Below are 24,408 nucleotides of genomic sequence, written 5' to 3'. Positions count from 1 at the left end.
ATATACAAATAAAATCTATCCACATAAAAATATTATACTATGTATAAATATCTAAAGCCCGTAATTATTAAATATAATCAAAACTTAACGTTATTTAACATTTAAAGTTTATAATTATTATTTAAAAACATTTTCATTCAACTGGTTGATAATGATGATTTGCAAAATGAAATAAGAGGTAAGTAAATAAAGAGCACTGTAATAGTCGCTGTAACACAGTAAAATGTAATGTAAATCTGTTGAGAATTTCGCGGTATTTATATAAAAACGATATCAATGTCATTCAGATAACATTCAAATAAGTAAAAACCCTGACGTAAATGCGTTATCACCAGATAACTTTCAAACTAGTAAATAAGGTTAATGCAGTCAGCAAGCACGTGTACTACCCAACACGAAGCATATTTTAAAATCGATGCGCGTGTATTTTTTTCCTATTTCGGTTATTTTTCCCGATTTTTTTCTCAGATTTATTTTTTGAAATTTTTCCCGATTTTTTTAGAATTTTTTTGTGATATTAAAGGGGGGAGTGACGTCAGAGGGATAGGGGTGGGCGTCAAGTTCAGGGGGAGTGTTGTCAGAGGGGAAGGGGGGTGACGTCATTGATGACGCTTGTCCTACAACCGGCATTTTTTACGCTACTTTTATGTAAGAACTATGATTAAATTTAATTAAAAAAATACTATAGCGGTTGCCATGAAAGATGGCGCTTATGTTTAAACTCTTATATCTCGGTTAAAAATGCTCGCACAATAAAAATGAAGGTATCATCGGACTGAAATTAAGAAGATCCAAGCAGGCATGATCGCATTAGACTCTTCCACAATGATGGAGAGTTTCCGAATGGAGGCTACTAAGAAAAATAAATTTACTATTTTCTTCGATTCCGAAAAAGGGGAAAAGCTTGCGGCCAGATGCATTATAAATGCATTAAGAAAGGTACTAGTCAGTGTACGCAAAGTGACCTATATTCTACCAACTGGTGAATATGGCAATATTTTGAGAAAAATACTTATTTATTTGCATAGAACCAACGAGGAACATTGGTAGTACCCAGGAAATCAGACTCAAGCCGTGGACGATCTAGGTCTGCTTCGGCTCGTCGCTCGACGCCTCCGGTTTAGGGGAGCAAGATAGTTGTTATCAAGGGACAGGGCAAGTCCTATGCGGATTTGCTCCGTACCATGAAGGGCAAAATAAACAAGGAAGAAGCTGGAGAAGTTCTTTCTCTAAGAAAAGGAAGAAACAACGAATTAGAGGTCAGGATCAAGGATGCCGAGCAAGCAGCTCAATTTACTACGGTGCTTAAGGACAGAGCGGCAGACCTTCAAGTGAATGTAAGAACTAGGGGTGATAGAAGAGCGGTTGTGCATATAAAGGACTTAGAAGAAGACACGTCAGAGCGTGATATTAGTGAGGCGATAATTTTTGGTGCTGCTGAAACGTTCCGGATCACCTCGATAAGAAACGCTTACGGTAATAAACGTAATGCTACAGTCATCACAAATCATAGGGCACCACTAAATTTGATTTAGAATAGACTTAGAGTTGGCTGGGTGCACTGCCGCTCATACATCAGAACGGATCCTGTCAAATGTCATAAATGTTGGGCGCTGGGACACACCAGTTTTGAGTGCAGAGGTCCTGATAGGTCGGCTTTGTGCTACAAGTGTGGGGGTACAGGCCACCTTATAAGTGATTGTAAAGCGGCGTCCAAATGCATCGATTGTAATGGGACTGACCATCGCACCGGAGGCGTAAAGTGCGGCAAAGCCAGAAATGATTAGTATAATATTGTCCAATGCCAGCAGGAGTATTCTGTCCCATGATTTAGTGGGAGAGACTGCCAGGGAATTGAATGTTGACATCGTGATTACTACTGAGCCGAACTTGGGTACCGCTGCTCGTCATGACTGGCTGGCTGATGCTGTTGGTGATGTCGCTATAACAATCATCAGTAATAGGATCGGATGGCAGTTGCATCATAGAGGAAAGGGGATTTTAGCGATTATTTTGCCGAATTTTGTCCTTGTGGCTGGATACGTGAGTCCTAATATTGGAATTGCTGAGTATGAACTTTACATTGACGAGATACAACGGGTCATCTTACAGTCACCGAAAAGAGCCGTGGTTATGGGTGATTTTAACTGCAAGGCCACGATTGCTGGTAGCAGCTATACTAACAGAAGAGGGCAAATCTTTACAGAAATGATGATGGCGACTGATATGATCTGTCTAAATGACGACTCTTATACGTTTGAAGCCAGAGGTCACAGATCTGTATTAGACCTGACATTGGTTGACAATAGTTGGGATCCTTCGCACTATCAATGGAGAGTTTTGAGGTCAAAAACTGGTAGTGATCACTTTGCCACGATATTTTCTTTTGACGGTATACGACCGGTGATCGGGAGAACACCAAAGCCGCCGAGATTGTCTAAAAGACAGGTAGAAGTAGTGGTTGACAAAGTTGCTCGCAAGCTCATGGATGGCAGAGAGGTTACGCCTTTTCTGCAGGAATTAATAAATGGAATTAGGCCTTTTCTAATTCTGCAGGAATTAATAGTCACGGAGATGGCGAGGATTCCCCAAAATATCAGGGTGTATCAACCCGCTTACTGGTGAACTGCGGAGATTGCGGACCAAAGACGGATTCTGCAGTACTGGCGAAGGAGAAAATTTAGACTCCGTAGAAGAGGCGGTGCTGTGTATGAGCATGCTGTAAATATGTTTGCTGATGCCAGGCGGTTACTAAATTACCTTATAAAATCTAGCAAGAGAGCACGTTGGAAGGAGTTATGCTTGGAGCTGGACTCGTACCCGTGGGGACGTCCTTTTCAGATCGTCATGGGAAAACTGGGTAGAGGTTTGCCTCTCCTTACGGCGGAGACCGCTGAGGAACAGCTAAACAGGCTTTTTCCGGTACCTGAATCGGGCCCTCTGGAATTAGTGAATTGCGATGCCGGTCGTTTCACGCAGCAAGAGGTTGCCTTGGCCGTGTCAAGACAAGGAAAAAAAGAGCCCAGGACCTGATGACATTCCTGCCGCGATTCTCAAGGGACGTTTTAAAAGGGTCCCTTGGGAAATAACAGATGCGGCTAATTTTGGTGCCCAAAATAAGATGTTTCCTAAGTGCTGGAAATCCTCGAGGACGGTGTTTCTACCAAAGAATACTGCTGGTTCTTCTGAGATTGGATACCGTCCGCTCTGCCTCATTAACGGAATGGGCAAAGTGGCGGAACGACTTATTGCAAACAGGTTGATACAAGAACTGAATAACAGCGACGGGCTGCATAAGAATCAGTATGGTTTTATTAAAGGAAAATCCGCCCTGGATGCCATGAACAAAATAATTAAATGGGCTATTAAAGTTAAAAGCGGAACATGGCGGACCAGAAAGATACCGTTATTAATAACTCTAGACATTAAGAACGCTTTCGGTTCTGTCAGATGGGCTACGATTATTACAGCACTCAACAAAAGAAATGTAAGCGCTGGTCTTCGGAGACAGATTGCTGAGTATCTCTCAAACAGATGGACAAGGGTAGATACGTGGGAGGGTACAATGAATTATCAAATCCACGGTGGTGTCCCACAAGGATCAGTCCTGGGGCCACTTTTGTGGCTAATTGCTTTCGACGACGTACTGCGATTGCAGATGCCAGCCGGGACTGAGGTTGTCGCATACGCTGATGACTTAGCTATCATGGTCAACGCCAAGACTGAGCTAGAACTTGAGACCTCTGGTAATAGAGCACTTGAAACTGTATGCGATTGGCTCACTGAACATGGACTGGCATTATCTCTGGTCAAATCCGAATACATAATGATTGCGGGCAGAAGAAATATTCGAGACCTCGACTTGTGGATTGGAGAACATAGATTAAGAAGGGTGGCACATACTAAATATCTTGGCCTAATAATAGATAAGTCCTTAAATTTTGGTTTACACGTTGCTGAGAGATGTAAATCTGCTGAAAAAACTCTCAAAGCCATATTGATATTAATGACTGGAGGTGAAGCACCACGATAATCTAAAGTAGGGTTTTAGTCTCCGTATGCACCTCGGCTTTATTGTATGCTGCACCTGTTTGGTATAGAGCCATATTCACGCAAAGGAATGCTAAACGATTGAGGAGTCTACATAGACAGGCTCTAGTTGGGGTGATGTTCGGATACCGCACAATATCTTATGAGACGGCGTGCGTTCTGGCGTCCACAAAACCCATAGAACTCCAGGTTTTGGAACGCTGGCTTCGCTTTCAGGGCATGGAACGGGGTGATGCTTGTGAAGTGGTTATACAGGCATGGCAGCGTAGATGGAGTCAACATGAGGGGGCTATGTGGACAAAAAGGTTGATTTCAGACATTAGCCAATGGATCAAACGAAAGCATGGCGAGGTCAGCTACTATGTCTCTCAGATGTTCTCTGGACATGGAAATTTCGAGCAATATTTATTCCGCTTTGGCAAAAGAAGCTCTCCACGTTGTCGGTACTGTGAACGCGATGACACAGCTGAGCATACAATATTTGAATGCGATAAATGGACAACACTTAGGTTTCGCACGGGAATACAGAATCTCACACCCGAGGAACTAATCAGCTTCATATTGAGTTCTAGACAAAATTGGAATAATTTTGAAAAATTCTCCTTTTTAGTTTTAAAAGAGAAAAATTATACTGAAAGACGTATGGGGTACTAATAAAGACTGAAGTAATTGTAGAACTAGGATATTCATGAGTATTGTCTCTTTATGAAAGCTACGAGCGCGAGTAGGCGTTACGAGACCGGACTGGGAATGTAAAGACCGAGACCCGGCTTCGTAGTTGGTGGTTGGGAACGACATAGTCAGGCCTGGCCTACCTTCTGCGGGATTAGAGGCAGGCAACACCAAAAGACCGAGACCCGGTTCCCGGGGCTGGGGCTGGGGACGGCATAGTCGGACTCGGTTCCTGCCCTGGGAATTTGAGGCAGGCAATGTAAAGAAAACAAAAAGAAAAGATCCGACCGGGGGGCTGACCTACCGTGCCGGACATGCGGTCGGTGGGTGGGGAGGCCTCCTTTGATTAAGAGGACACTTCCTCGGGCTGCGTATACTTAATTGGATAACCGGCCCGAGGGAGTAGAAAAAAAAAATACAGACCAGCAACACGCATAGTTTAATGTTGGGTAAAGTGAATAGAAAGGAGTTGAAGCTATCACTACGGTATTTTTAAGTTGTAACTACCTTTGGTGTGAATAAAAGTGACTCACAACTATCCACTGTAGTTACAACTTCGTTTTTCCGTAAAGGTATAAATTCACTTTTAATGTGAATAAAGTGAAGATACCACTACTTAAATGTAGTTACAACTTCATTATTTCGGAGTCTGAGGTAGGGCATACTCCATTTTGTCAGTAGTCTTTGAAGTAGAAATATTTCCGGACACTTTGGTGAAAACGGGATTTTTTTTTCACCTAATATTTGTAAAAACACTTTTTCCCAATCTTTATGTTTTATCTTTATGTTTCCTGTAGTTTTTTTATCCGTTTTTTTATTTTGGTCTTCAAGTTTTATATTAACGAAGAGTTGGGTGAATTTTTAGTTTTTTGTCCTCTTTAGTTAAAATAAAATACATCCTAAAACCTTTTACCTTTATGAAAAAAGTAAATAAATAAAATAAAATAAAAATTTAACCCGTTGGTGCATACGCGCATTCGGGTGCACGTTCACTGTAAGTACATACGCACACACAAAAGCGCCTACTTGATATTAGTATTAGCATGTAATTTAAAAATAGTTTGTCATTTATTTTTATAAATCTTTAAAGGAATTTTGAGGGAAGGAAAGGGACATAAACTGAAAAGTACGAATTTACAAAATATAAAAAATACAATGATTGAAAAAATAAGTTAATATGCGTTTAATAGAAACTCTGACATTTCTTGACCTGTTTGCTCACCTCGAATTTTTGTTCCTTCATTTTCATTTTTCTGTTTATTTGCTGCTGTATTGCGAGAAAACGGATCTAACCGGGCTTCGCCGCCATTCCTGGTATCATGGACGCTTGCAGGCCACTCGGCGCTTACACTGGCAAATACTTCATCCGCATTAGAAGTAGCTTGTATACTAAGGCTGGCATACCCTTTACGGTTAATGTATTCGTCTCCGTATCGCTGTGGTTTCTCTATTTCTATATGGGTGCAATCTAATGTGCCTATTACTGTCGGCATAGAAAAACGTATCTGCCATAACAACTTCGCCTCATTTATTACTCGCTCTGTTTGTGGGAATTGTATCTAGTTATTTGTTTTAGCAATAATCTCGTCTATAACAAAGTTAATCGTTTTACACACATTAGAACGATGGACACCGAAATCCAGTGCAATCCTACTTTGAAAACCTGGGTCGCCAAGGAATCTTTAAAAAAATTCCATTCTTTTCCTGGAGAATAGAGCAACTCCTCGAGATTCAGGTAATTCTTCTTAATTTGTTATAAAACCTCTTGGATGAAGTTTACAGTATTAATCTGATGCCAGAGTTAAAAAGCAAAAAGAACAGATTTAATTGCGCGGATGGTCGTAGATTGACAACGCGTCGTTCCGCTTGACAACGCCTTTAACAAAGATGGCAGGCAACTCCTGAACAGAAAAATTTCTGTGTTTCGTAGTTTTCTAAATGTGAATCTATCGTTACAGCTCAACTTGCATTCCGTAAAAAGTTTAATTGTGATCCCTATAAGTAACAATTACATTCGTCGATGGAAAATCAGTTTGAAACGACGAATGTCTGTGTAAAGGGAAGAGCACGAGACTACCGAGGGTGTCTGAAAAAGATGTTGAATGTATCAGATAGTCTTTCGTGCGTAGTTCTAAAAAATCTGTTACGAGGGTCAGTCACCTTCGCAATGCCGGTGATGAAGTGTGGAATATTGTAAGAGATCGCTTACATATGGTTTCGTACTGTTCATAACTATTATAGCCTTTGAAGCTTACCGACTACGCTATGCGTGCCAACTTTGCAAATGGAATATTATTGCAGTATAAGGATGATGAATTTCTTGATCGTAATGTGTTTAGCGATGAGTAAACAATTTTTACTGGAAAAATTACCACACGTTATATCCGTATCTGAAGGGGGGGGGGGCGGCAGAAAATCCCTATGAACTCATACAGTGCGACAAAACTCTCCAAATTAAATGTTTTCTGAGCAATATCCCAACTGGCTGTTCTTTTTCGCTGAAGCAAGAGTAATAGGAGATACCTTTTTGTATCTGCTGCGTACACGGCTCTTTCATCTACTGCAATGGACGGGAGTATTTTACTTGGTAACAAGATGGTGCGCTTCCTCACTTGCATAACTTTGTACCGCATTTGAATGACGTTTTCCCCAACCGTTGCATCAGTCAGCATGGATCCGATGACATGTAATTTCTTCCTTTGGAGTTTTATAAATGATCTTGTGTATGTGCCTCCGCTACTTACTGATCTACCCGATTTGAGATACAGAATTGAAGCAGCTGTCGTTTCCTTTACTCCACATATGCTGATTAAAGTATGGGATCAACATTCCTATCAGTTGGATATGTGTCGCGTGATGAAGGGTGCTCACATTGAACACTTGCAAGGGAAAACTGTGAGAGCTATTTTTCATTTTATTTGGGATCGTTACTCTAGTCAAAGTTGAAAGTTGAAACATATTAAATAGCTAAATCCGATATTATTCTTCGTATACCCTGTATACGCTATTTGGTAATATAAGTATTTAAATCCAATTAAAATTTTTGTTGTATCTTAATCGGGTTTGAAATTTCGCCTGAAACGTCATAGAGAAAATGTCTTGAAACCTGATGGATGATGAATTAAAGTAATTTATACTTGGTATGTTAACACTACTTCTACCTTCGTCGGAGTAATGTATGAAGAGGTAGTGTTTTTGACTTTCACCCAGAAGGTTTTGAGTTCGAATCTTAGTTAAGCTCAGCATCTTTTCCACAACCTACAATATTCATCTTTTGCTATTAAATAAGAAAATAGTGTTGTAGTTATAAACGGGGCTAGGCCTGTAGCTACCGTTGAAAGAATAAAATAAAATGATACATGTTTAGAAAGATACCAACCATTTAATAAAATTTAAAATGTGTGACAACCACTTTTAATTCTTTGGAAAGAATTTTACATTCCAAAGAAATGTAAAACTTTCGAAAGTTTAAAAGAAGTGGAATTTTTTAATGAAATTATTATATTTTACGATATTTTTTACCTGTTACGTTGACCATACTGCACTACAATTTTCTAAGCTAATTGGAATACAAAATAAACGTATTAGTATCAGTTATGTTTTGTTTGCATATTGTTCTATGCAATAACTGATCTTAATACAATTAGAAGAAATATATAACAATTCCTTAATATTTGTTATTTTTATAAATATAATTTTTTTTAGACATGATTATTTATAAGTCGTTTATAATACTCTGTTTTTTATTAATATTTTTTTCATGTGCATTAGCAATTTTGTATCCGTATGATTCTGAAACAAGAGATAAAAAATCACTTAATGGTTTATGGACTTTTAAAATATCTGCCGATTATGATATTGGTTTTCGTAACTCATGGAATAATGTACGTTTGGAAGAGGTAAGAAACTTTTTGTCATCAATGTTTTGACTAATACAATTCACTATTGTAATCTATTATGCATTTGATATTTTCTACCTTTTTAATTCCAGTTTTTTTTTTACATAAGATAACATCAATTTAGCTGTTTTATGAATTTTCATTTTGATTTTCCCGTATAGTTATTATTTTAAATACATTCTTCTGTTATCAAATTAACCTTTGATAGTAAAAATTCCATCAGCAGAATTTACCTTTTGTTTTCCTTTTTCAATTCTTCTTAAAACGTGTATATTTTGAAATTTTTCAACCCCAGGAATGACAGAATAGAGGGGAATTAGGCTGGCAAAATGGCGCTCTCCATTGTTCACTCTTTTATATCTTTTTCAAGTTTCATGATGTTAATTATTAAAGAAACAACCACCAATTATATTGATTTTTATTACATTTAAGGGCTATGAAAAGTTAACGAAAAATTTTCAAACGATCTCAGTGTTTAATAATACTTTTAAAACCCGGAGTAATCTTTGGTAAAACTGTATAACACATTTTTGTTTCATTTTGATATTTTTCCTGTGTGTACTTTTTATTAGTAGTGTATAAAACATTACACATTAATAAAATGTATTCAAAAATTTATTTTTAATTTCTTTATCTAAATTTGATAATTTTCTAAGATAAAAATTATATTCAGACAAAACTTGCGTATATTATTGTATTTGTTATTTATTTCATCATTCTTACAGCTTAAAATGTATTACTTCAGAAAAAATTTCATAAAAGTAAATTCTGTATGGATATGTTTTTATTGTACTACTTATTTATTTCCTTCCATGAATTTTCTCTTTTATTGTTAGGTTTGTTTATCTTTTTAAAAATATTTTTGTTTTTATTGGAGAAATAACTAATTTTATTTGTAAATTTATATTTTCATTATTTATTTTTCGAATCTGCAAAAATATATTAAAAAATCTTCCGCTATTTCAGTTTTTAATTGGGAAAGCTTTTCAGTTCGAACCGATTATTTTTTCAATTCTTACTTTTTACAAAAAAATACTTTTTTCCAAATACCGTAACTGAAAAATTTTTAAAAGTAAACTTATATTGTCTCCATATTCCAGATTTAAGAACACTTTTCAGTTTTACTTTTCCGGTGACTATAACTAGAAGATCTACTTATATTAAAGAGGATCCTATATATTAAAGGGGAAAGTATGGTTTTAATGTCAGAAATAGGGTATAGGGGGTGTCGAATTTTTTGAAAATGTTTTTAGGGTCCAACTAGTTCATCTAGACCAAAAAAAACATACACACACACATATATATATATATATATGTACGTTTGTACGTCGCACTGCTTTTGACCTTATATCTCAGGATTGAGCGAACCGATTTTCTTCAAATTTGGCTCAAATATTTCTACATATGGGGAATTGATCATATAAATTTTTTCAAAATTCGTTAAGAAGGTGGAAGAGATATCGAATAAGCAATTTCAATCTTTTTCAGAGGGATTTTAGAGAAATTTTCTTAAAGCAAATATTTTATCTACGAAACATATATAATCACAAAAAAATTTCAAACAAGGTATTGTTTGACTTACCGGCGTAGCCGGGAAATTCATACAATACTTTACCAGCTTTTTTTATTGACATATGTTTTTGTATGTCAGCTTTTTTTATTGAACTTATTGTATAATATTGGAGTAAAACTCAGTAGCTGATGGGATTATGATGTCTTAAGTATTTTCCCTTGAAAATTCATGAAAATCAGTTGGAAATTGATTTTAATTGTTTTTTAGGATAAAAAATAATAAATATTCCTTCGTTTTAGAAATCCTTACTTCTCACTTGGTAGCGATTTCTTTACGTCATTTTTCTTTATTCATTTTTTTATATTAATAAAGAAGCAGGATTCTTGCTTCAGAATTTATTTATTTTTTTGACTTTTTGTTATTGAACACGTTTTTTTAGGTGTGTCCGTAATTAAATATCAGGTATCTACATTAACACATTTCGGAGATATGAAGTGTAACTGAATTTAGTTACCCTCCTCAGTTCTTTACAAAAATCATCAAAATATTTTATCAAACATTTTTTAAATCATCAAACATATTTTATGCTGTCAATTGACTATTAAATCACAATTAATTAATAAAAATCAGCATTGAATTTATATATTTTTTTAAAAATTCAGGAAAGGGGTGATTTTTGGGGAAAAAATTATTTTGCAAATAAAATTAATCAAAAAGTATTCAAAAAGGAAGAAAGAATTTTACCTTACGGACATTTATCATGGAGATATGATACTCGTCTCTATCTCTATATATCTATACTTCTATATCTCATCCTTTATACCTCTCCACCTTCTCCAGCGATCTAAAAAAAAGAAAATAATAATAATATGGCTTAATATAGGCGGAAATATAATAACATTACAATATAATATATATATATATATATATATATATATATATAATATTACAATATAATATATTGTAATATATATAATATATAATATAATATAATATATATATATATATATATATATATATATATATATTGTATATATATTGTATATATTGTATATATATATATTGTGTATTATATATATATATAATACACAATATAATAATATGGCTTAATGTATAGTAGTCATCCTACCAAATTTTAAATTTATTCGTCAACCCGTTCTTGAGATTTTAAAGAAATAGGCCAAAACACACACACACACACACACACACACACACACACACACACACACCTGTGTGTATATATATATCTTTTTTAAAATTATACCTTATTCAGCTAGCTTAAAGAGTTCAAGTAAACAGGTAGCACTTACGAGTGTTCACACGGCCGATTCACAAGCATCTCCTGTAAATACTTGTGCTTTAAATGAAACTACACGACGTTTCTACTCAGTAACCACGCTCTATTATATTTTACAAATGATGAAATTGTCAGTTGTCCACAAACAGTAAAAATTCACTAATATCTTAGATTAAATGTCTATGATAATAAACAAATAATAAATTTAATTCAGTTTTTGTTATCTGATTGCGAGAGCTGTAGTGCTATCGCAATCAGTGCAACGAGTTACAACGGGAGGTTCAACTTTATTTTCTATTATATTATCTAATTCCCAATAATTTAGTTCAGTAGTATCCGTTACATGTTTTACAGTTTTTCCATTCCTGCTAGCTTGATTTATCGATTGCCTTAAAGCATACATTTTTAGCATATTTTAAAAGTAGTATTTTCTGACGCTACGTAACTTTGGATTTGCCCCCAAATTAACTCAACTGGGTTGGGTGCACAGTGGTAGGGAGGTTTTGTTACTGGATCTTGCTAACTCTATACTATATGAGAAATTAAATTTACTGTGACGGATTTGCAAGAGCGGTAATAACGAAATTACGCATTATAGAGGAAAATCCCTCCTCTATGAATCATGAGACCTTGCCGTTGGTGAGGGGGCTTGAGTGCTCAGGGATACAGAGTAGCTGGACCGAAGGTGCAACCATATCGGAGAGGTATCTGTTGAGAGCCAGACTAAGGAATGATTCCTGAAAGAGGGCAGCAGCTCTTTCAGTAGTTGTTAGGGGCGTGAGTCAGGACGACTTAAACGGCCGTATCAACATCACTCAGTCCTCTGAGTACTGCGCAGCTGAAAGCAATGGAAAACTACAGCTGCTTTTTTTTCCAAGAAAATGTGGCTCTGCATTTTCACATATACAATAATGGAGGCGCCTTCCTTGGTAAAATATTCCGGAGGTAAAATAGTCCCCCGTTCGGATCTCCGGGTGGGGACTACTAAGGAAGGGGTCACCAGAAAATTAAAAAATAACATTCTACGAGTCGGAGCGTGGAATGTTAGAAGCTTAAAAAAGGTTGGTAGGCTAGAGAATTTAAAAAGGGAAATGGATAGGGTAAACGTGGATATAGTAGGAATTAGTGAGGTTCGGTGGGAAGAGGAAGGCGACTTTTGGTCGGGTGACTTTAGAGTAATTAACTCAGCGTCAAATAATGGGCAGGCAGGAGTAGGTTTCGTGATGAACAAGAAAATAGGGGGGAGAGTAGAGTATTTCAAGACGCATAGCGATAGAGTCATTGTAATAAGGATAAATTCAAAACCTAAACCGACAACGATTGTTAACGTCTATATGCCTACAAGCGCCCATGATGATGATGAGGTAGAATGTGTATACGAAGAGATTGATGAAGCAATTAAACACGTAAAAGGAGATGAAAACTTAATAATAGTTGGAGATTGGAATGCAAGCATTGGAAAAGGCAAGGAAGGAAATATAGTGGGTGAATACGGGCTGGGCAAAAGGAATGAAAGAGGGGACCGACTTATAGAGTTTTGCACGAAGTATAATTTAGTAATTGCCAACACCCAATTTAAAAATCATAATAGAAGAATATACACTTGGAAAAAGCCAGGCGATACTGGAAGGTATCAGATAGATTATATCATGGTTAAGCAAAGATTTAGAAATCAACTCGTGGACTGCAAAACTTACCCTGGAGCAGACATTGATAGCGACCATAATTTGGTGATAATGAAATGTAGATTGGGGTTTAAAAACCTGAAGAAAAGGTGTCAGATGAATCGGTGGAATTTAGAGAAGCTTGAGGAAGAGGAGGTAAAGAAGATTTTTGAGGAGGACATCGCTAGAGGTCTGAGTAAAAAAGATAAGGTAGAAAATGTAGAAGAAGAATGGGAGAATGTTAAAAAAGAAATTCTTAAATCAGCAGAAGCGAACTTAGGCGGAATAAAGAGAACTGGTAGAAAACCTTGGGTTTCAGACGATATATTGCAGCTGATGGATGAACGTAGAAAATATAAGAATGCTAGTGATGAAGAAAGTAAAAGGAACTATCGGCAATTAAGAAATGCTATAAACAGGAAGTGCAAACTGGCGAAAGAAGAGTGGATTAAAGAAAAGTGTTCAGAAGTGGAAAGAGAAATGAACATTGGTAAAATAGACGGAGCATACAGGAAAGTTAAGGAAAATTTTGGGGTACATAAATTAAAATCTAATAATGTGTTAAACAAAGATGGTACACCTATATATAATACGAAAGGTAAAGTCGATAGATGGGTGGAATATATTGAAGAGTTATACGGAGGAAATGAATTAGAAAATGGTTTTATAGAGGAAGAAGAGGAAGTTGAGGAGGATGAAATGGGAGAAACAATACTGAGATCTGAATTTAAGAGAGCATTAAAAGATTTAAATGGCAGGAAGGCTCCTGGAATAGACGGAATACCTGTAGAATTACTGCGCAGTGCAGGGGAGGAGGCGATTGATAGATTATACAAACTGGTGTGTAATATTTATGAAAAAGGGGAATTTCCGTCAGACTTCAAAAAAAGTGTTATAGTAATGATACCAAAGAAATCAGGGGCAGATAAATGTGAAGAATACAGAACAATTAGTTTAACTAGTCATGCATCAAAAATCTTAACTAGAATTCTATACAGAAGAATTGAGAGGAGAGTGGAGGAAGTGTTAGGAGAAGACCAATTTGGTTTCAGGAAAAGTATAGGGACACGGGAAGCAATTTTAGGCCTCAGATTAATAGTAGAAGGAAGAATACAGAAAAACAAACCAACATACTTGGCGTTTATAGACCTAGAAAAGGCATTCGATAACGTAGACTGGAATAAAATGTTCAGCATTTTAAAAAAATTAGGGTTCAAATACAGAGATAGAAGAACAATTGCTAACATGTACAGGAACCAAACAGCAACAGTAGCAATTGAAGAACATAAGAAAGAAGCCATAATAAGAAAGGGAGTCCGACAAGGATGTTCTCTATCTCCGTTACTTTTTAATCTTTACATGGAACTAGCAGTTAATGATGTTAAAGAACAATTTAGATTCGGAGTAACAGTACAAGGTGAAAAGATAAAGATGCTACGATTTGCTGATGATATAGTAATTCTAGCCAAGAATAAAAAGGATTTAGAAGAAACAATGAACGGCATAGATGAAGTCCTACGCAAGAACTATCGCATGAAAATAAACAAGAACAAAACAAAAGTAATGAAATGTAGTAGAAATAACAAAGATGGACCACTGAATGTGAAAATAGGAGGAGAAAAGATTATGGAGGTAGAAGAATTTTGTTATTTGGGAAGTAGAATTACTAAAGATGGACGAAGCAGGAGCGATATAAAATGCCGAATAGCACAAGCTAAACGAGCCTTCAGTAAGAAATATAAGTTGTTTACATCAAAAATTAATTTAAATGTCAGGAAAAGATTTTTGAAAGTGTATGTTTGGAGTGTCGCTTTATATGGAAGTGAAACTTGGACAATCGGAGTATCTGAGAAGAAAAGGTTAGAAGCTTTTGAAATGTGGTGCTATAGGAGAATGTTAAAAATCAGGTGGGTGGATAAAGTGACAAATGAGGAGGTATTGCGGCAAATAGATGAAGAAAGAAGCATTTGGAAAAATATAGTTAAAAGAAGAGACAGACTTATAGGCCACATACTAAGGCATCCTGGAATAGTCGCTTTAATTTTGGAAGGACAGGTAGAAGGGAAAAATTGTGTAGGCAGGCCACGTTTGGAATATGTAAAACAAATTGTTAGGGATGTAGGATGTAGAGGGTATACTGAAATGAAACGACTAGCACTAGATAGGGAATCTTGGAGAGCTGCATCAAACCAGTCAAGTGACTGAAGACAAAAAAAAAAAAGAGGAAAATCATAGGTCAAGAAGGGGTCGTCGGAGGGTGCTGGGGCGGACAGGCGCGCGGCTGAGACCAAACGGGCCCCCGTATGTGTGGGGGTCGCCTGGGTGCGATGAGATCGTGGGCACTCCGCTCCCGCGTCCGATGGTGACCCGTGAGGTAAGTATCCTGTAGTGTCAGATTGCCTGTGAGGTGTTTGTTTATGTGATTGGATGTGACCGATTGATGTGCGCAGTGTGCGGCGTGAGGATGTATTCTGGAGTGATGACTGGATGTCGTGGAATGTGTGGAGTGATTTTAGTCTGATGTGAGGTATCTTGTGGGTGTGTGAGGTCGGTGTCTGAATGTGTGTGAGGGCGTATTCCCCCTTCCTGAAGTAATGCACTAATGCACACCAGCTGTACCAGAAAGGGTGGATAACAAGAAGTGGAGGTTTAGTCGGTAGTGCGCAGGAACACATACCACATACGCATTTAAAAACATGTTGCGGAACCTGTTAGCGAACCCGACACTGCCTAGGTGCCCGTGAATGGGGTTCCTCCACCTCTAAAAAAAAATAAAAAAAAAATATATATATAAGTAATGATTATACTGTTGTATATAGATATGGCCGCGTTGTGAATCGGCACTGATACACGGGAAGTGACTCAGCAGGTCATAACGCACTTATTAATACAAAAAAACGCAAAATATGTTTATTCTTCATTCCACAAGCAACTGAATACATACAGTATAGCTTTGCTTGATCTCGAGACTTCATTGTCCCTCGGATTCAGAAAATATTTATATCCCGATGGGTAATTATTTACACGACAGCAATATTTTTTTGTAATATATTCTATAACATACAAGAAAGCATAATGTCCCGGAATATTTATAACATTTACATTATTTAGAAATTAAGTTTAATTAGTTCATCTGCTTTATATATTTACTAGCAAATCTGGGCTCACCCTTTCCATCTAGCGAAGGGCTCCACCCCTGGCTAGATGCCTCACTGAATCCCTACTTTGTTCATTACCCTCATGCATGGGTGAATAATACTGATAGATTATAATTAAAATTTGTTCAATTTATGAAAACTATCAGTGTATTATAATTTCTTTAGAGCAACAGTCTGATCAGCGCAGGAGTTGAAACGTCGGGTGATTTGAAGTATGCGGTTTCAGAATGGTCGGCTCCCATTTAAAAAAAAAAATTAGTTACAACTGGTTACCAGTCCTTTGTACGGGTAAAAATTATTTTGTACGGTTCTTAGGTCTTAGCGTTACCCTAGAAATACCATGTAGAGGCACCCGTACTTCATTCTCATTTTTAAAATGTTTTTTTTTCTTTTTATGTTTTTTTTGTCTAGTAACCGGAGGTAGTTGCAGCCACTCACGACGCGTCGCGTCCCACACTCAATATCAGTAGCAGTAGCTGTATCGTTTGAGTTACCGCGCCGTACACCGTCATATCTTTAAAGCTACCTTTCTAAATAACCCAGAGAAATACGGAAAATTTAAAGGGCTGTTTTTGTAGAAAATTTAATTTCAAATACTGCAAGTGGTCGTTGAATTCGATTTGAGTAACGGTTTGGCCATAGTAAAACTGAATGTCGGGAAAGAACATAATCCGGTTGTTATCACAAGCCATTAAAACATTTCATAACGGCAATACCGTTTTTTACCAGGTACAAAAATCTAGGTTCATGTAAAATTTCAGCTCAATTGGTTGAGTAGTTTTTGCGTGAAAGAGTAACAGACTCATAAAAACTACTAGATTTATATTATATATAAATATATATCAGACTGTTTTTATACAAACTATAGTTTTTCAGTTAAAGTAATATAATCAATCTAAACACATCATGAATTTGTTATTATTACTACTGTTCAAAAAAATAATGTCACACAATACTATAATATCTATGGGTTCAATAAGTCAACTAATTCTACTCTGACTCTTTAGTAGATCTCTCTATTAACTATGAATACGTATTTACATTTTGGATACAAAATATTATTATTTAAAATAAAAAAGATTTATTTCTGTAGGGTATGTTTATATTTAGAAAGTTGTTCGAATGCATTTGTAAATTTCAATTTGTTTTACTTATTTAATTAAAATAATATTAATAATTTGATTAAATAAAATAAGATTATAATTATTACTGGTTAATTAAATAATACTTTTACTATTAAATAGTTAATTAATAACTAGTTAACCAAACACTTCAGCTAATGTGATATATGCAATACAGCTATAAAATAGCTTGTAATATGTTATTACAAAAGGGTTGTTGCAAGTAACATGTAGTTGTACCTCCCTCAGTGTACGGTTATAGTTATGCCCATGTCGAGGGATATGAGCACTATATGTTATCTTGCTCTTATGCTATTCTTTAAAAACACCATTTACAATTTTGAGTGTTTCTTATTCTTCAGATTTGTTATAAATCTCTCAAATTACCAGTCGGCATCCAGTTATATCATCTACAGACAAATTTTTAACTTGTTTGACTGAAGCAGCCTATTCTCCAACCTAATATTAAGTGTATTTATATTGAACTAAACCGATAAAAGTAGTTTCATGATTTTTGGATTACGGATTGCACCATAATTTCGATCTTTCTGTGTGTATTAGTTATTCACATATAACCAGTGTATAAGTTATTGTGATGAGACAAGAAATATTCTGTCGAATAGACAGGGAATTACAAGTCAGTGACGTCAATACTAATAACAGTAAACAAGGACTTTGAACATTTTTCAACAATTTTCACTGACGTAAGCGAGAATTATTTTATTGTAAGTCCTCGCACGCTTTATAAGGGAAAACCTTTTCCGTAATTTCTCCACCCCTATCCTTCCGCTCCCAAAACCCCCCGGGATCTTTGCGTCCCGGGTCCTTCTGGACCCCCTCACCCCTTTCACACCAAAATTTTTGAATCCTTTTTTTGGGGATACATTTTCAACCCCCCAAAAATGTTTTGGACCCCCAAACATTTTTGAATCTATTTTCAAGCAGATACATCTTACCTACCCCCCCAAAAAACCAGACTCCCCTTTTTGATCCCCCAAACCTAGGCTTGTAGGGTGTCAAAATTTGACACCGAAGGAGATAAATATATAAGATGCGGCGCAGGTCACTTCCTATGGAGGAAGGGACCGACCAAATTAGTTCCGGAGTTCGTGAAGCCCCGCAACGAAAGATTATAGACGTTAAAGGAAAGAAACGCATCCGGTAGGTGTCTTCCGAAGAGGAGGAGCTAGTAGAGTGCTTGAAGGAGCTGACTCGATTAGGATTAGCTGCTTTGACGTTGAAGCAGCATCATGGTTCTGGGCTGGCGAAATATATTTCCAGTCATGAGAAGGCGTTGACTGCAATATACAACGGACTAAAACAGCTGTCGGAGGTGTTCCCACCACTAACCGTGATCACACAAGCTGCCCAGATGGACCCGCAAAAGGAATTAGATGTTGAGGCATTTTGAGACGAGACCTGACCGATGAAGAACTTCTTGACCTGCATCCACGCAGGTGGCCGTCTGAAATACTAAAAGTAAAACAGAATAAATCTCTTGATGACGAAGATAGGGATTCGTGTCATTTTATTGACTTGGCAAACAAGCAGAGGGTGGACGTTAACAACCCGACGGTGCCAAGATTTAAAGCAGGCGACATTGCCAGAGATGTTTCCTCTCTCATGAGGGAAGATGCGGAGTCAGATCACCACAACAAGTTCAGAATCTACTTCAGTTCCGAAGGCGGAACTGAAGAGAACTCTGCGGAGAGCTCGATTCAGATCCGTGGGGGCGGGCGAAGTAATGGACTGGGCTGCTCTAGAGAGAGACAAGACAGCTGGCGCACAAGAAGAATGCCGATGCTAATCCTGTTGGACATACATAATGCATTTGGTCCAATAACATGGGAATCGATTATGGCAGCGCTCTCTGCGAAAGGGATCAGTGCCTTACCTCAGGAGACAAATTTTTGAGTACCTGTCCGAGAGATGGGTTGATGCTGACACCCAAAACGGAAGGCTGAGATTTCAGATCTTCGGGGGCGTGCGCCGCAGGGGTCTGTCCTGGAGCCGTTACTTTGGCTCCTGGTCTATGATGGCGTCCTGCGGCTTCCTTTGCCGGCTGCAAATGAAACAGTAGCGTACGCTGATGACCTGGCCGTTCTGGTCAGTGGCAGGTCTGAGGCTGAGCTGGAAGAAAGGAGAAACACGGCCTTAAATGCGATCGGGGATTGGATACGGGGACACGGACTGGAGCTGTCCCCACAAAAAGTTCCGTTAAAGCCCATCAGAGCTAGAACGTGGGGGGGGGGGGGTTGATGTGGCGACCGGAAGCGTCACAAGGCGGTTGTCTTCTCCTACGGGATTGGAACGTTCCCATAGATATGTGCATACATTACACTTACGGGCAGAAGAACGGTGGGTGGAATAAACCTCATGCTAGGCGGACAGTTGCTACAAAAGAGAGACATGATACAGTGCCTGGGGGTACAGATCGACAAATCATGTAAATTTAGTCAACACGCAGTAGACAGTTGTACAAGGGCCGAAAAAACCTTCAAATCATTGAATGCGTTGATCACTACTCAGTCGGCCCCAAGAGCTTCCAAACGCCGATTAATCATGTCAATGATAACTTCAGCGTTGCTATATGCCGGCTCGGTTTGGGATAGAGCAATGAGGGTCATGAGGAACCGGGCACGTCTACAGAGAGTCCACAGGGGTACGTTGTTGGGTGTTACGGCGGGTTATAGAACTTCGTCGTACAGTGCGGTGTGCGTGTTGAAGTTAGCTTTGACAATTGACCAGCAAGTTAGAGTGCGAGAGCTTTGATGCGATGGTATGGGGAAGAGTGAGGCCGAGGCTAATGTAATGGAGACATGGCGTGAAAGATGGATGACTGAAAATGATGCAGCCCGGACAAGGAGATTAATCACAGACTTAGACATGTGGACGAAAGGGAAACATGGTCATATAAATTTTTATACGTCACAAATGCTCTCCGGCCATAGAACGTTTGAACATTACCTCAATCGATTTGGCAGACGGGACTCTCCGTGCTGCATGTTTTGCGACAGAGAGAACACAGCGGAGCACACCATATTTATGTGTGCACAATGGCACCTTTGGCGGACTCAAGTAGGCATCGACAGATTAAGACCTGAAATCCTGGGTGTCCTTCATGCTCTCCTCAGAAGAGAACTGGAGGGCCTTCGACACGTACGCTATGAAGGTATTACGCGCTAAGGACGCTGAAGGGAGACGCTGTGGACTTTAGCGTAGGGAAGGCGTACAGCCCCATCCGTGAGAACCGGTATGCTTAGGTGTGCCGGTACCGATGAGCAGAGGGGGACTCCGGGGCTAGCATAGGTCAGGGGTAAAATTAAGACCGAGACCCGGCCGTCGTGCGGGGCCCGGGAACGACATAGTCGGGTCCGGTCACCTCGTGCGGTGGTTAGAGGCAGGCAAAATAAAGATCAAAAGATCCGACTGGGGGGGGGGGGGCGAAGTGCCGTGCCGGATTTACTGCCGGTGGGCGGGGAGGCTACCTTAGAGTAAAAGAACACTTTCCTGGATTGAGTTTTACTTAATTGAATATTCGGCCCAGGGGAGCAGGGTGGGGGAAAAACCGATAAAAGTAATAACCGTAACAAAATTTCTCTTTGTCCAATGGAACTGATGATTCATAAATTCATATTAAAATAACGATAAGAAAAAACTAAATTAATGTCTATTTTTCTTTTTTTATCAGTTAAGTACCTATTATTAATATTTATTAAAATAATTATGAATACTTATTTTCATTTCTACGAAATACAAAAATATTTACCATTATGTAGTAATTATTATCATCATTTGAGTGGAAATCGTTTAAAATACTAGCAGTAATGATGGGGGAAATAAAGAACCATCAGTTCTTAAAAAATAATAAACGGATTTTTTTATTTAAAAAAATATTTGCCAATCTCCGTGGCGGAGTGGTAGCGTCTCCGCCTTTTATCCGGAGGTCCCGGGTTCAAATCCCGGTCAGGCCTGACTGGCATTTATCACATTTTACAAATTTCGATTTTCATATTCTCAGGTACAAGCTTCCTTGTAAGTTTTTATTGTGAATTAATTCATCAATCAAAAAAAACAAGAGGACGAGCATTGTTTGAAATTAATAAAAGAAAATCCTTATGGAAATATTCAAAATTCTATTTACTTAAAATTTTATCCGCTGAAAATGTTCAGTAAAATAATCTGCGAGTAACTAAAATAAAATATTAAAAAAAACGCAGCAAAGTATTGCATGACTTTCCCGGCTATAATTAATAAGAATTAAAAAAGTTAGAATCAAAAAACAAAAACACAAAATATATATTTTTTAGAGGTGAGGAATAAATTTTAAAAATACGTTTTCTAAAATATATTCATATAAAAGGTTAAGCTTAACAAATTTGCTTAACTAATTTTTTCTCTAAATATAACACCCCGTTCAGTAAAGTCTAAAATAAGAAAAAGGAAATTTTCAAAAAACTCTTCTGAAGTTCGGATCTAAAATTAAAAAAATAAATAGACATTTATTGATAGCTCTGTATATGAAATATACATTTTCAAAAAGGATTTTGAAAAATATTTAAGCCGAATGGAGATAGAGAAAAAGAACAAAAAACATATATTTCGATTTTAAGAGGGGAAGTTGATTTTTTTGAAATAAGTTTGTGTGGTTTTTTATATGTTCACTGTAGAAACAAATCTGCTTTAATAAAGTTTTCTTTAAAATGCCTATGAAGAAAATCGAAAAGAAAATGTTTTTTTTTTCACGATATCCCCAGCCCCCTTTACGAATTTTGAAAAAAAATTATGATTAATGCCCCGCATACAGAAATATATGAGCCACATTTGAAGAAAATCTGTTTGGTCATCCTGAGATATAAGGCTAAAAGCAATACGACACTCTTATGATACATACAAGTACATATGTTTTTTTTTGGTTTAGATAAACTAGTCTAACACTAAAACGTAAAGATTTGCAAAAAAACCCGATACCCCATTTTTGACATGATCACCACACTTTCCCATTTAATGTAGCTATTCTAGCAACATTCGCCTGTAAGTAAAACAACACTGATTTTTCAGTTAAACGTTTTTCGATCTTTGTGACGAAGTGGTGGTAGCCACTCAGGGAAAGATCCAAGATTTGACTAGCAGTCAGGCTATTCACTTGTTTATACGCTACAATATTTTTATTTCACATTCCTACTTATAATGGGTCAAGCTTATATTATGTGGCGAATTAATAACTTAATAAACAAATAAATAAATTTTTATAAAATTACGCTTAATGAAGAACAAAACCTGTCAATCGCTAATCAATTTTTCATTGGTCCCGATTCCAAAAAGTTGAAATTTATACTTGTAAAAAACAGAAAGTTTTTTCTTATTGTAATTTTTTAAGTCTGTTTTATTATTTATTAATATTTTACTTTTATTATTTTTTTTAAATTTAGATAGGCTTACTTAAATCGCTTTGTCTATATAAAAATAGTAAATCCTTTGCGATAAAACACAAGATGAAAAAATGTCACCTTGAAAAGAGTAGGAAGGCGTTATATCGTATTATATAATAATAAAATAGTACTCTATGGTGACAAAAAATATATAGAGTGAAAAGTATGAAAACCTTCACTCAACAACTTTATAACCGTTTCAGACAGAATACTGTAACTTTCAGGATAACCTATCGGTCAACCTTTAAGGATAAGGTATCCTTTGTGTGATGCATCATTTTAAAGGTCTTTTTAAGACAAGAAAAATGGTGTAAATAAAACGTTTGTTCGATGTCTGTACTCCAAATGGCGACGGAATAAATTTTGGATTTTGAAAAAATTAGATTGATAAATTAAGCAACTATTATCTTAAGTAAATAAATTTATAAAAAATTGATTATATGGATGTTGTCGAATAAATTTATTAAACAAAAAATTATTTATTAAGCATAACATTTACTTATTTACATTTCATCTTAATAAATGTTCTAAATGTCCCCCAGTTGTTTGACAGTGTAACAGTCATTTGTAAAAGGATGATACTGCATTATTAAATAATGATTCCTTAGTTGAACTTTGGCTAATGTTATGTTCTCGTGTTCGAGTCGAGGAATGAGGATTCTCAATAAATTCCTACATAATCTCTAACGATGTTATTATTTGTTGCAGATTTAGGCCTCCCTGGTTTTTCCCTGTTATTAATGCTGCCTGTTTCTTCAAATCGTTTGATGGTCTTTGACACTGAACCTTTTGAATTAGGGTTACGATTATTATTAAATATTGCATTGAACATTTCACAAACTTCATTATACGACAAAACTTTATCACCAAAGCCCCTCATCAGTAAGTGTTACCCTCTCCTGTTCACTAAGTGACATGTTGGTAGCAATGTCAGCGGTAGCACAGAAAAAGTTAATTCAGTAAAAGAAAATTACAAAAAAGATGTAAATAACAAAAGTAGCTTACAAATGTTGTAAATGTAGAAAAAACAATTAGCCATGTTACACAACAATGAAGTAAGCTTCATTTTTGCAAAAACGGTAAGAAACCATCAGTGATCAGCCGATCAGCATGATTATACGGTATTCAATTAGCTTATAGAGTGAAGAATAAACAAACGTTGCGTTTGTGTGAGTTCGTTCGTAATGATTCTGCCGAGTCACGTCCCATGTATCAGTGCCGATTCACAAAACGCGGCCATATATATATATATATATATATATACAACAATAGTTACCGTATAATTAGTCATATAGTAATCATGTAGTCAAACGTTTATATAATGTTGTGTCTTCTCAGTTCTATTAAAACCCTTGCTTGATCTTTTCATATGATCACTTTTTGTTCTCGTGTTCAATTTTTGTGTTTCTGTTACTTATGTATTTACTCTAATATTATATAAAGTTAATATAACGCAATTTTTTTAACTTTATTGAAACGTGAATGTAGTGTATTCCTAGATTTCTGTCTACACGACTTGAGTTATACCATTATTTTGAAAGCATGTCTGACAACAATTCAGCTGATAATATTACACGATTATTGATACCACCTCCGAATAAA

General features: G+C 36.7%; 2 protein-coding genes across 2 annotated transcripts in view; both read left to right on the top strand.

The window, feature by feature from the left end:
• The first annotated feature begins 1,779 nt into the window (after positions 1-1,779).
• LOC142322701 (uncharacterized) lies at positions 1,780-2,625 on the top strand. Its single transcript, XM_075361778.1, has one exon. It carries the CDS (start codon positions 1,780-1,782, stop codon positions 2,623-2,625), a length of 846 nt encoding a protein of 281 aa, XP_075217893.1.
• Positions 2,626-8,370: 5,745 nt separating this feature from the next.
• LOC142322925 (beta-glucuronidase-like) overlaps positions 8,371-24,408 on the top strand; it is an 84,835-nt gene continuing 68,797 nt past the window's right edge. The window contains exon 1 of the mRNA XM_075362010.1: positions 8,371-8,621. Coding sequence (XP_075218125.1) covers positions 8,430-8,621 — 192 coding nt within the window. The 5' untranslated portion in view covers positions 8,371-8,429. The remainder of the gene's footprint in view (positions 8,622-24,408) is intronic.

This window comes from Lycorma delicatula, chromosome 4 (genome assembly GCF_047948215.1).
Source record: "Lycorma delicatula isolate Av1 chromosome 4, ASM4794821v1, whole genome shotgun sequence".
Lineage (NCBI taxonomy): Eukaryota > Metazoa > Arthropoda > Insecta > Hemiptera > Fulgoridae > Lycorma > Lycorma delicatula.
This window is presented reverse-complemented; position numbering and strand designations above follow the sequence as displayed.